The sequence below is a fragment of the Macaca fascicularis genome, chromosome 6 (genome assembly GCF_037993035.2).
Source record: "Macaca fascicularis isolate 582-1 chromosome 6, T2T-MFA8v1.1".
NCBI lineage: Eukaryota > Metazoa > Chordata > Mammalia > Primates > Cercopithecidae > Macaca > Macaca fascicularis.
Window position 1 is genome coordinate 83,202,110 of NC_088380.1, and position 13,988 is coordinate 83,216,097.

At 44.2% G+C, this 13,988-nt stretch overlaps 1 protein-coding gene across 1 annotated transcript in view; it reads left to right on the forward strand.

Moving 5' to 3' along the window:
• Window positions 1–504: 504 nt before the first annotated feature.
• Window positions 505–13,988, forward strand: part of JMY (junction mediating and regulatory protein, p53 cofactor) — an 88,376-nt gene continuing 74,892 nt past the window's right edge. Inside the window, exon 1 of the mRNA XM_005557241.4 lies at window positions 505–2,056. Coding sequence (XP_005557298.1) covers window positions 1,022–2,056 — 1,035 coding nt within the window. The 5' untranslated portion in view covers window positions 505–1,021. The remainder of the gene's footprint in view (window positions 2,057–13,988) is intronic.

Genomic DNA, 13,988 nt, shown 5'->3' on the forward strand with positions numbered 1-13,988 from the left:
TGGAATTTTTTTTTTGGTTTTTTGTTTTGGTCTCAAGGGCAGAACTTAACAGGCTGGGGGCGAGCCCCACAAGAGTTCAGCACACCGTTCCCCGCGGCGACACGCTACTTCTGAACACAGGAGCGACTGCCCGTCGGGCTTCCTCCGGGAGAATGGAGACAAACGTACATTCGAGGGGCTCAATACCTGGAGTGCGAAACGTCTCAGTTCCTTCGCCTCAGTCTCTTTTCCCGGGTTCGGAAGCCACTTATGCAGCAGGGCACACCTGCCACTCACAACGCCCTCGGAGCCGGCAACCCGCCGACAGCGAGCTCCAGCCCGGGGGAACAGGAGGCTGCGCGGAAGGAAGGAGAGTCGGGAGCGCGGCCGCTCGCGGGCTGGCTCAGGGGACGCCAAGGGGAGGTGCCGGCGCGCACTGGCGGGGTGCGCGCGCCGCCGCCGCCGCGTCACCAGCGTGCGGCACGTGCCCGTGTTTACGTCCCTCGTGGAGCCGCCGACGTCAGCAGTCGAATGGCAACATTGTGGCGATGCTGAGGCGCAGAGTTTAGAAGAAGGATTCATCAGTCTGACCCGCTGCCGGCTTTCTGCGGCAGCAGCAGGAGCAGGGGCGGGGAGCTTGACCTGGGCGAGCGACCCGGGCGCACACAGCGCCGGCCTGACCCCGCGGGACCCGCGCCTCACCCCCGGAGCGCCGCAGACGCAGCTCCACGGCCTCGCGCCGGGGGCGGCGGGCGGCCGCGAGACGCTGCGGCAGCGCGGGGCTTGTAAACAGATCCGGCCGCACGTGACCATGTGAACTACCTGCTCCCGGGACGCGTATTGTCCTTCCCGCGAGCCGCGCCACAAAGGATCTCGGTGGTCGTGGCGCGGAGCGACGGGCGAACGAGCGAGGAGAGCCGGCCGGCTCACTAAGATGGCTGAAGGCGCCCGGCGAGGGTGAGCGGGGGGCGCGGCGCAGCCAGCGGGGAGTCCTCGAGCGGGCCGGGCCGGCGGCCCTTCCCCGCGTTAGGTCGGAGCCACCATGTCGTTCTCGCTGGAGGAGACGCTCGAGTCAGACTGGGTGGCTGTGCGGCCCCATGTGTTCGACGAGCGCGAGAAGCACAAATTCGTCTTTATTGTAGCCTGGAACGAGATTGAGGGCAAGTTTGCCATAACCTGCCACAACCGGACGGCCCAGAGGCAGAGGAGCGGCTCCCGGGAGCAGGCGGGGGCGCGAGGGGGCGCCGAGGCCGGCGGAGCTGCGTCCGACGGGAGCCGCGGGCCTGGCAGCCCGGCGGGCAGGGGCCGACCCGAGGCCACTGCCTCTGCAACTCTGGTTAGGAGCCCCGGGCCCCGGCGGAGCTCGGCCTGGGCGGAGGGCGGTTCTCCTCGGAGCACTGGCAGCCTTCTGGGGGACCCGCGGCTGCGAAGTCCTGGCAGCAAAGGGGCGGAGAGTCGTCTTAGGAGCCCAGTGCGGGCCAAACCCATCCCGGTTCAGAGAGTATCTGAAGCCAACGATGCGGCGGGGGCCGCTGCTGCTGCAGCAGCCAGACCGGCGCCGAAAGAGGCCCCGGTGTCCTCTGTACGTATAGTGAGCGCCTCTGGGACGGTCTCCGAGGAGATCGAGGTGCTGGAAATGGTGAAGGAGGACGAGGCGCCTCTGGCGCTCTCGGACGCGGAGCAGCCGCTGCCAGCCGCCGAGCTGGAGTCTCCGGCCGAAGAGTGCAGCTGGGCCGGACTCTTCTCTTTCCAGGACCTGCGCGCCGTGCACCAGCAGCTGTGTTCGGTGAACTCGCAGTTGGAGTCGTGCCTGCCGGTGTTCCCGGAGGAACCTTCGGGCATGTGGACTGTGCTGTTTGGGGGCGCCCCCGAGATGACGGAGCAGGAAATCGACAGTCTGTGTTACCAGCTCCAGGTCTACCTGGGCCACGGCCTGGACACCTGCGGCTGGAAGATCCTCTCCCAGGTGCTCTTCACCGAGACCGACGATCCCGAGGAGTATTATGAAAGCCTCAGCGAACTGCGGCAGAAGGGCTACGAAGAAGTGCTTCAGCGGGCCAGGAAGCGCATCCAGGAGGTGAGTTGAGTGAGCCTCTAGTCTGGGCTCTACTGGTCGCTTTTGGTTTACTGGCCAAACCAAAGGCTGAAGGCTTGGTCTCGGGTGTGCGCAGGTAGGACGGTTGCTTTTCTGGTCAAGTGGAAACCAAGAGGGGTTCCTGATCTACCTTCCCCTTCATCCCTCTGGGTGGCTGCTTAATTGACTCTCTGAAGGACCTTAGTCTTTATTTCCTTCCCCATTTATCAAATGCGCTCTGTGTACTACTCAGTACTGGTAATGCGCAATTAAAGCCACTCAGAAAAGTGTTCTGTAAGCATAGGCTACATGAGCATTTTTCTACCCCTAAAGCTCTCCCAGCAATAACTGCCCAGATATCAACTCTTCTTTGTCCGTGTCACCTTTATTTAAAATAGTTTGTCTTACCTAGCAAAGTTGATCTTCTGTTTTGATTCTTCTTTATGCAGTGTGGCAACCGACGCAAATTTTAAATTCATTTTTAAACGGGTGACCTGTCCAAGTGAAAAAGCACCTACTGACTATTGGATGCAAATTTATTTTTAAAAGATTTTTTATAAGTGTTTTGTTTCTTCTTTTTTGGACTACCTCAGATCTTTACAGATGGCTCAGGTTTCACTCCTGTTTTAGGGAGAAATAAAGGCTCTGGGCAGGAATGTTCGTTGTATTTTTGTACTTACTGTAGAAGTACAAAAGCTTTTTCAAACTAATCCTTAAAGTAACAAAAAATAATGGAAAAAAGGGTCTGAATGGATATACATATGGGGCTCTAGAATGTGTAAGAAATGTGTAATTCATGCCTGCTCACTGGCTTCTGCTGGAGGAACTTCACTAAAAAAAGTCTTTTAAAATATACTTAGTTTTCCCTAATGGGTACTGCACGTAGTTTCTCAAAGCAAGTTACTATTTTTACTATTAATGCAATTGAGATTGGTGGAGAAATGCACCACCGCCCACCCTTTTTTTTTTTTTTTTTTTTTTGGAGACTGTTTCGCTCTGTCTCCCAGGCTGGAGTGCAGTGGCACGATCTCGGCTCACTGCAGCCTCTGCCTCCCAGGTTCAAGCGATTCTCCTGCCTCAGACTCCTCAGTAGCTGGGACTACAGGTGCGCGCCACACGTTAGCCCGGCTCCTTTTTTTTTCAGTAGAGATGGGGTTTCACCATCTTGGCCAGAATGGTCTTTATCTTCTGCTCGTGATCCGCCTGCCTTGGTCTCCCAAAGTGCTGGGATTACAGGTGTGAGCCACTGTGCCTGGCCTGAAATGCCCCTTTTTATGGTGTTTATATTCCTGAGATTGTGTTGTTATCTGCCTATGTATATATAATACTTGAACCCTGTTAGACTAGGGAGCTAGAGCGTCCTGTTTTTTTCGTAGAATATGAGAACTTTTTCTTTATTAGACTTGAGTATTTAAGAAATGTTTGTTTCTCGCTTATACAATAGTACTCTCTTACAACTTCCTGAATCCAGTTTTTCAGTCCTTCCTGTTGGTTTGCTCTATAACATGATCCTAGAGTTCCTGGTATCTGTTTTTATTTTCCTTTTTTATCACCTCACTTCGGGAGTCTGTTCTACCTTAAATTCTTTTGAAGGAAGTGACAAATCTTAAGTGACCACATATATTCTCAGAAGTGTTTGGTTAATATTGACCTGTATTTCTCTTAAACTGCAAGAACCAAGTTAGTGCTTCTTTCTTTTATTAGATTTACAGATTTTTTTTAAACTATATATTCTTTAAAAATTCCATGATGAGTGGGCCTGTCTGGTTTTAACTTTTTGGATACTCAGAAAAAGCGACTGTCAGGCCGGAAGCGGTGGCTCACGCTTGTAATCCTAGAACTTTGGGAGGCCGAGGCAGGCAGATCACGAGTTCAGGAGATGGAGACCATCCTGGCTAACACGGTGAAATCCCGTCTGTACTAAAAATACAAAAAAAAAAATTAGCCGGTGTGGTGGCGGGCGCCTGTAGTCCCAGCTACTGGGGATGCTGAGGCAGGAGAATTGCGGGAACCAGGAGGCGGAGCTTGCAGTGAGAGGAGATCCTGCCAGTGCACTCGAGCCTGGGCAACAGAGCGAGACTCTGTCTCAAAAAAAAGAAAAGAAGAAAAAGCGACTGTCTCCGGTTTTTTAATTCAAATGGGTCAAAAATAAGCTCTCAAAATATATAATTTTCTAGAACTCTTTAAAAAGGGGATTACATTAAAAAAAAAAATCTGTTCCTAATTAAGGTTCTCTTGACCATAATGATTTGTTTTCTTTAACAGAAAATTATACTTTTTTTTTTTCTGAGACGGGATCTTGCTCTGTCGCCCAGGCTGGAGTGCAGTGGTGTGATCTTGGCTCACTGCAACCTTTGTCTCCCAGGTTCCACTGATTCTCCTGCCTCAGCCTCCTGAGTAGCTGGAATTATAGGCGCGTGCCACCTTGCCCGGCTAATTTTGTATTTTTAGTAGAGACGGGTTTTTACCATGTTGGCCAGGCTGGTCTCGAACTCCTGACCCCGTGATCTGCCTGCCTTGGCCTCCCAAAGTGCTGGAATTACAGGTGTGAGCCACTGCACCCGACCTTTCTCCCCCACTGCTTTTCGAAACAGTTTCACACTGTTGTCCAGGCTGGACTGTACTGGTGTAATCTCAGCTCATTGCAACGTCCACCTCTGGTGTTCAAGCATTTCTCCTTGCTCAGCTTCCCAAGTAGCTGTGATTACAGGCGCCGGCCACCACGCCTGGCTAATTTTTGTATTTTTGTAGAGACAGGATTTCCCAATGTTGGCCAGGCTGGTTTTGAACTCCTGACCTCAGGTGATCTTGCCTGCCTCGGCCTCCCAAAGTGCTAGGATTACAGGCGTGAACCACTGTACCCGGCAACTTCAATATTTGAAAAATAGCTATCAAGGACAACAAATAGGTTTGGTAATAATGCCTACCCTGACTTCTACTGGAAGATTGTGTTCTTAGATTATGTTGGGGGGGAAGGGAGGGAAGTGTGGTGTGATTGGTTGGTGATGTCTGCCATGGACATGATAATGAAAGTGTGTAGGATGCTAGCCATGTATTTGTTTTTAGCTAATTATATTTAACTGCTTTCTTAAGAGTTTGCAGTAACATTTTTTAAGGTAATATTTTTGTAGAAGTTGTGTCATGTTTGTTTTATTCTGTTGACTTAGTTTGTGGAATTCGCTATAGCTTTTCAAGCTAGATTTATCTGATAAATACATTCTTGAGGATATGTTACTTAGAATACTTAGTCCTTTGGTCACTTGGAATACTTAGTCCTTTTCCTTCTTTAATTTCTATGAATCTATTTTTTGGTCTTTTTTCCTACAGTATTCCTTTCCTTGTCCATTTAAAGGTTTCGACTTAAAACCACCTGTTTTTGTTCAAAATGGTTAGTAAATTGTTGAAAGGTTTGTTTGTTTGTTTTTAATAGAACACACTGTACAACTAGATTGTAAACTTTTCAAGGTCCTTGGTTTTGACAATACCTTGGAACTCTCTTCTTTGCCACCCCTAGTTCAGGACCACACATCTTGTGAGCACTCTTAATTAGTGGATAAAGGAAACTAGAGAAGTTTTTATAATTAATTAATTTATTTTTACTATTGCAAGAATTTAAAGGACTTAGAAGATGTGTCCTTTTAATGTGAAGTTGTAAGATTTTTATAAATTGATAAGTGTAAATTTCTCAAAGGACAGTGTTTTCAAAACAAGGAGAAATTTTTTTTTAATGTACCCAATAGTTCTTGAAAGGAAAATCTCTTAAAACGTAAATAAATTCCTCAATAAGAGGTTTTTACCTGGGAATGGTGAATTCCCTGTAAGAGGGGCTATGGATGGGTTTTAATGGGGTGTCTGGCCCAGTTTTATATGTGTGGGCATGTGTGCATTTTAGAGAGAAAGGCAATAATGTCAGTCACAGGAATGTTTTGGTTTCACACTGCATTTAGAAGTTATGTTTATGTTGTAATGTACAGTATACTTAGGGGCTAAATGCAAATGAAAGGTGAAATTTGTTACTGGTGTGTTTGACTTCGGACTTTTACAAGAGTTTACTCTTGGAAGCACTATTTATACAGTAGGCACTGAATCAGTCCTTAAATGAATGCAGGTGCCACCAAGACCTCTATGAACAGTTTTCAGCAGTAGCCTTGGTTGTTGGTCAGAGCTGAGGATTGTATTAGTGTGTGTGCGTTGGTGGTCCATACCGCAGCTTAGGTTTGACCTGGATTTTATAAATAATGGTTTCTGTATAAGGACAGCTATTCTCGAGATAATTAACTGTGGTGCTTTAGATAGTAAACCTTAATTATGATGGTAGGGTTGATTAAGATCTAATCATCAGTGTTCATTTTGGAATTTATTATGTTTATAAGGATGTGCTCAATTCTAACTTCTCTTCAGTTGAAACCACGGTTTGGAAGTAGCATGTGTTTTCAAAATTATCCATGTAAGCCACGTAATAAATAGCCTATTGAGTGTTTGGAGTCAGAAAGACCTAGGTTGAAAATAGGACTCACCACTTCTGATGACCTGCTTAGTTATTTAACCTCTTTTAAAAAGGAAAATGGGGGAAATAAGGATGTCTTAAGATTTGAGTAAGACAGTATGAGAAAGGGCCTAACAAAGTGCCTGGCACTTACAAAACAGGCTTCCAGGAAGTGTTATTTTCCCTTTTTTCATGTAACAAGGATTATCCAGTTTTCCATTCAGCCCTTTTTGTGGGGATTGTAACTAATATTTATTGGCACTGTTTAGGTATTGGGCTCTTTACATTAGCTATCTGCTTCCATTCTCTTCACTGTCTGTTGAGATCAGTGGGTGTTTTATACCTGTTTTACTGAAGCAGAAATTGAGACTTAAAGAGATCCTGTGGACTTCACCAAGGCTAAACTAAGCTGAGTAACCAACCTCCGATGAAAGCCTAGATTTGTTTTAATCCAAATATGTGCCTTTTCTGCCATGCCTATGACCTGTTGGGGTTCTTGATCCAAAGGACTGTATTCCTTCCTTAAAGAGAAAGGACGTCAGTCTCTACTCTTGAGAATTGGGGAGTGGTATTATCTTAAAATGCAGTCAGTTCAATAATTTTTTTTTTAAAGACAGTGTCTCGCTCTGTTGCCCAGGCTGGAGTACAATGGCACAATCTCAGCTCACTGCAACCTCCGCCTCCCAAGTTCAAGCAATTCTTTTGCTTCAGCCTCCCAAGTAGCTGGGATTACACGTGCATGCCACCACTCAATAATTACTTTTGAATTAGGATAACTCATTTCAAGTTAATTATGACAAGCATGAGGTAGGGCAGTCTGAATGTTGTGTTTTAGAGAAAGGGGTTGCCTGGTGGTGCAAGGATAGGTTTATGTTAGAGAAGAGTGCTCAATCATGTGCAGGTTTTTTGTTTGTTTTGTTTTTATATCTTAATGGCTAAGCTGAAAAACAGCTCCTGACTTCTGAGGTTATTTAACTGAAGGGGCAAGGAGCTCTAGGAGGAGGTTTTGTTTAACAGGTGTCCTCCCAAGGATACCTTTGGGTCCTTAGAAAATAACTTTTGTAATTTTCCTGAAAACCTAAGATTAGTTATAAAACTCAAGCCCTGCTGAAACCCCAACTATATACGTTAGAGAAATGACAGTACTTTAGGAGTCTTGGGACGCCACCTGTCTTTCACTGGGCCAGCAAGCTATGGCCCATGATTACATATAAATAAATGGTGGGAGCAGGCTGCTGTTTGTAGGGAAGGATATAATATGATTGCAATGGAGAGAGCTGTTCTGTCTGGCAGTTCTTGACTGCATTGACTGGAAGTATTGAAAAATAGGATATTACATGTTGAGGACATATGGGAGCTGTAGACTTTTAGGACAGAGGATATGTCAACATTGTAGCTTGATGCCTTGTCTAACCATGTTATACTCCCATGAAAATATTGCAGACTGTTCTTTTACTGTAAAATACAGTTAAAGAATAATGAAACTAAGTGAATTTGTGGGATTCTTAAAGCATTGATGAAAGACTTGAAAGTTGGAAGCATTTACAATATTTTGATGCTAATCATTTTCTTCAATCCTGTACCCAAATGTACTTTTAGACAGTTTTTTGCATCACTGAAAAAGAAATAAGTATAGAAAAATGAATATATCCTAGGTTAGGGCTTCTATGAAACAAAAACATGGAGCCTGGTAGTAGGATGTCAGCCTTCTTGTTAATTAATTTGTGTGATGGTTTCTCTGCTTGCCAGTTAACGTCACAAGATGCCCAGTCCACCAGATATTTCTTTCTTTTTTCTCTTTCTTTCTTTTTTTTTTTTTTTTTTTTGAGACAGTCTTGCTCTGTCACCCAGGCTGGAGTGCAGTGGTATGATCTCGGCTCACTGCAGCCTCCACTGCCCGGCTTCCAGCGATTCTCCTGCCTCAGCCTCCCAAGTAACTGGTACTACAGGCATGTGCCACCACACCTGGCTAACTTTTATATTTTTAGCAGAGATGGGCCACCATGTTGGCCAGGCTGGTCTCGAACTCCTGACCTCAGGTGATCCACCTGCCTTGGCCTCCCACGGTGCTGGGATTACAAGCCTGAGCCACCATGCCTGGCCCAGATATTTCATAGACATGAAGTCTGGGGATGTTTCCTCCTTGCTAAAATGAGGTTAACTTAGACAACACTTCAGTAATGTTATTATAAGGGAGTGTGTATGTGTGTCTGAGAGAGATGGGAAGAGAAGGGAGAAGATGGGTGGGAAAATTGTTTTATCAAACATAGCAGCTGCTGTATTTGAATTAGCCATCTTATCTTTGCAGATTCTCACATGTAATTTTAATCGATCTGTTAACCTTGTCCATTGCTGCTTTATTTGACCTTTCGTTAACTGTAAAATATTTTTGACAGTAGGTCTTGAAAGCACAAGATGAGCCCTCTGTTGCTCCATTGATGGTTAAATGTATTTGCGCCTACTTTTTTTTTTTTTTTTTGGTAACGGGAAGTTTCTTGTGGCTCTTTTCACTCTCTAAAAGGCCAGGACCTGCTTCCTCTGAATCTGCCTGATTCACTCAGTTGTTGGTAGGAGAATATTAAGTTCTAAGGGTAAGAGACATAGGCACTGAAGGCTAAATAATAGTTCTTGTAACTGTTTGTTTGTTTGTTTGTTTTTGGTAGAGATGGTGAAGTTCACTTGGTTTTTCAGGCTTCTTGTAGGGGACTTGATAATACCAAATAGCCTTAACATAGCATATCTAAGTTATTAAACTGCATAGGGGCAGAGAAGAACTTATTCAGCAAAAGGCCAGAAAATTTTCAGTTGTTTTCCTAAATGCGGGGGATTGTCCTTGAATTTTAAATTAAATATACTTACAATTCTATATAGTAGACTGTTTTTCAGACTGTAGCGAAGGTTCTATAAAATGGTCTGTGAAATAAAAATAGGGCTGATGGGTTAGACATTTCACAGAGGAGAATTTTTAAGGATAAATATATGAAGTTACTTTAATAATTTGGGGTTTTATTTGTAACTTTCAGATGTGAGGGTAGTGGCTAGGGTCTTAGTTTACTCAACAAATAGTAATATAGGCACTGGGAAAATGTAGTGATGAACACTTTCTTTGGGAAGAAATTTTAAATAAAATTGGTCACGAAGTCATTCTGGTGCTTGGAATTAGTTGAGGCAGGGTGCTTTTTCAGAAGCATCCCACTACACTGTCTTTAGGTGCTTCATGGAAAAAAAAAAATTAAATGGATATGGCTCAGGAAAAATCTGTATTTTTATCCTGATTGTGATACAAGTTGCTTGACCTTAGGCTGTTAACTGGCCTTTTTGGGCCTTAGTTTTTTGTTTGTAAAGTGAGGTAAGGATAGCCTCTTTTTAAAGGACCCACAGTAGTTGACAGGCACAGTGTGGCAAGGGTTGGGACCTGAGAAACTTGGTTTTTTTATTTTTTTGAGACGAGGCCCCACTCTGTCGCTCAGGCTGGAGTGCAGTGGCGTGATTTTGGCTCACTGCAACCTCTGCCTCCCAGGTTCAAATGATTCTTCCACCTCAGTCTCCTGAGTAGCTGGGATTACAGGCGTCTGCCACCATACCCAGCTAATTTTTTTTTTTTTTTTTTTTTTTTTGAGACGGAGTCTCGCTCTGTGGCCCAGACTGGAGTGCAGTGGCGCAGTCTCGGCTCGCTGCAAGCTCCACCTCCCGGGTTCATGCGATTCTCCTGCCTCAGCCTTGCAAGTTGCTGAGGCTATAGGCGCCCGCCACCACGCCTGGCTAATTTTTTGTATTTTTAGTAGAGACGGCGTTTTACCGTGTTAGCCAGGATGGTCTCGATCTCCTGACCTCGTGATCTGCCCTCCTCGACCTCCCAAAGTGCTGAGATTACAGGTGTGAGCCACCGCGCCCGGCCTAATTTTTGTATTTTTAGTAGAGACGAGTTTTCACTATGTTGACCAGGCTGGTCTCAAACTCCTAAACTCAGGTATCTGCCTGCCTCGGCCTCTCAAAGTTCTGGGATTACAGGTGTGAGCCACTGCGCCCACCCTGTATCCAGGTTGAGATCTCCCTGCAGTAAGATGACTGTTGAAATCACAGCACTTTTAATATTGCTTGTGTTTTTAGGCTTTGAGAAAGCCTAAATTCACTTTGAAGTACAGAGGGCATTTGAATATGGCAATAGTGTTTCTTCTTGTGTGTGTTTATCCTTACATCCATTACCTATGCTTCAAATTTTCTGTTCTTTTTTCACTTCTCCCTGTGGTTTTTAGTATTAAAACTGCTTTTCCGATCACTTTTTGATAACTGAAACTTATACTTGCAAAATGAATGCTTACTTATTAAAATTATTTCTTTAAGCCTATCTTTCTCCTTGCCGTCCTATCTAGATGAGTTTCTATCCACACCTATAGGGCCATAACTGGAGTGTGTATAAGGATGTATATAAGAAGTTTTAAATAGCAGCAATAGTTAGTTAACCTTTATTGAATGCTTACTGTGGGCCAAGCACTTTACGGAGATCTTTGTGTACATTATCTCAGGTGACACATAGATAGACAGTAAGAGGTAGGATGCAAGTGAGGTTGAGACCTGACTTCTCCATGTTAATAGCTGTGATTTTGGGCAAGTTACCTGATGCAGTGCCTTAGCTTCTTCATCTGTAGAGAGATTAATACTGCTACCTCATAGAGGGATTTAAAAATAGGTATGTTGGCCCAGCACAGTATCTCACGCCTGTAATCCCAGCACTTTGGGAGGCCTAGGCAGGAGGCTGCAGTGAGCCATGATTGTGCCTCACTTCTACTTTCCACTAGCTTAACTCTTGGTAGTAACTGAGCTTTCTGCCCGTGGTTCCTCATCTCTAAAATGGCATAATAACTATATACCTACATCATAAGATTGTTAGGAAGAACGAAAATATATGTGAAGTGCCTAGAATGGTATCTGATATAGAAACCGTCATAAATGTCAGCTGCTATTGTGATACTTTTTCATCTACTTTTTCCTGAAGCAACTCATACTGATGCTGGGTTCCTCCTAAACCCAAACTTGTTTGTACTAAAAACCATGTTTGTAATGGAAGCTGGTGCTGTACAGGTAAAATATTTCCAAGCCAAAACGTCAAAACAACAAGAAAAATGTGACAGGTTGATCTTCAACCTCCTGTACCCTCCATAGGAATTCCTAGTACATGCTTTCCCAAGTCCCTTGTTGCTGCTTCGTGTACACATTATTATTTTCGTTGACATCACAGGACAGGTGGTCCTTTTGATACAGTCAGTTAAAACGGTGATTCTAGTATTTTTTCTTGTCAGTTTTATTGATAGCTCTTCCCCATTTTTTTCTGTATTCCCCGTCACTTTGTTTGTAAGCGTTCCAGACAACCCTGACCACAATTGATATGCAGATATTCCAGTTGAAATAACCATTAAAGAAATGGTAAGCATTAACCTCTGGAAACATTAAAAATACCTTTAAATCTCCTTCAATTGTTTATTTAATAAATAGATCTTGGCTGGGCGTGGTGGCTCACGCCTGTAATCCCAGCACTTTGGGAGGCCGAGGTGGACGGATCATGAGGTCAGGAGATCGAGACCATCCTGGTTAACGCTGTGAAACCCCGTCTCTACTAAAAATATAAAAAATTAGCTGGGCATGGTGGCGGGCGCCTGTAGTCCCAGCTACTTTGGAGGCTGAGGCGGGAGAATGGCATGAACCTGGGAGGCGGAGTTTTCAGTGAGCCGAGATTGTGCCACTGCACTCCAGCCTGGGTGACAGCAAGACTCCATCTCAAAAAAATAAATACATAAATAAATAGATCTTGTGTTAGGTATTTTTAAATTTTTAATTATTTTTCTTTTTTTTTTTTTCTTTGGCCTTTGAAGTAAGGGCTGTCCAGGTGCTTTTAACAGCCCATTACACTTCACTACAAATTTTACCCAACTGTTAATTATTTCCAATTATACCTACTTTTTTTTTAATATTGGCATTTCTGATTAGTAGTTTCATACTTACTCTAGCAAGATGTTGTATTTTAATATCTTTCATTGCACTTTTACATGTTTACCATGGTTTGGGGTAGCTTTGCAAAGTCTAACCATAACTTAAAATATTGTCTATGGGAAAAAATAAAGTTAAATGTGCCTTTAGGGTACAATGTATTTCATAATTGAGAACTGCCTATATATAATTCTTCACTTTTATTTCATTAGTGTGATTTCCAAAGGATCCAGATTTGTATTTCTTAAGAAGAGTGTGTAGGTATTTCTATATGCTGATTTTTTTTTTTAACAAGTCAATTTATTTGACTGTGGAGGGTGAGGAGGAAGATTGGAAAAGTCAGTTTATTTGAAAATGCACATTCCTGTTTGGTTGGAAAGGAAGGAAAAATGAATGTGATTTAAGATAGCTGAGCATATTTATAGTTATTTCTTTATTGTAAATATATTTTATTATACTTTGAGACAGAATATCCCTCCATCACCCAGGCTGGAGTGCAGTGGCACAATTATGGCTCATTGCAACCTCAACCTCCTAGGCTCTAGTGATCCTCCCATCTCAGCCTCCTGAGTCACTGGGACTACAGCCATGTACCACCATGCCCAGCTAATTTTTAACTTAATTTTGGGGGGGGCATAGTAGGTATATATATTTATGGAGTACATAAGATGTTTTGATACAGACATGTAATGTATAGTAATCAAATCATGAAACATAGGGAATCCATCCCCTCAAGCATTTGTCCTTTGTTTTACAACAATCCAATTACACCATTAAATTATTATTGACAATTGTCACCCTGTTGTGCTATCAAATACTAGGTCTCATTCATTCTATTTTTTTTTTAACCCCTTAACCGCCCTTACCTCCCCTCAACTTCCTTCCTACCCTTCCCACACTCTGGTAACCATCATTCTACTCTCTCTTTCCGTGAGTTCAATTGTTGTGATTTTTATTTTTGTATTTTTATTTTTATTTATTTATTTTTTTGAAACAGAGTTTCACTCTTGTTGCCCAAGCTGGAGTGCAGTGGCAAGATCTCAGCTCACTGTAACCTCTGGCTCCCGGATTCAAGCGATTCTCCTGCCTCAGCCTCCCGAGTAGCTGGGATTACAGGCATGCGCCACCTCGCCCAGCTACTTTTTGTGTTTTTAGTAGAGACAGGGTTTCTCCATGTTGGTCAGGCTGGTCTTGAACTCCCGACCTCAGGTGATCCACCTGCCTTGGCCTCCCAAAGTGCTGGGAATACAGGTGTGAGCCACAGTGCCGGTCTTTTTTTTTTTTATTTTTTGAGACAGAGTCTCACTCTTGCCCAGGCTGGAGTGCAGTGGTGCAATCTTGGCTCTCCGCAACCTCCATCCACCTCCTGGGTTGCGATTCTTGTGCCTCAGCCTCCTGGGTAGCTGGGACTGCAGGCATGTACCACTGCACCCAGCTAATTTTTGTATTTTTAGTAGAGATGAA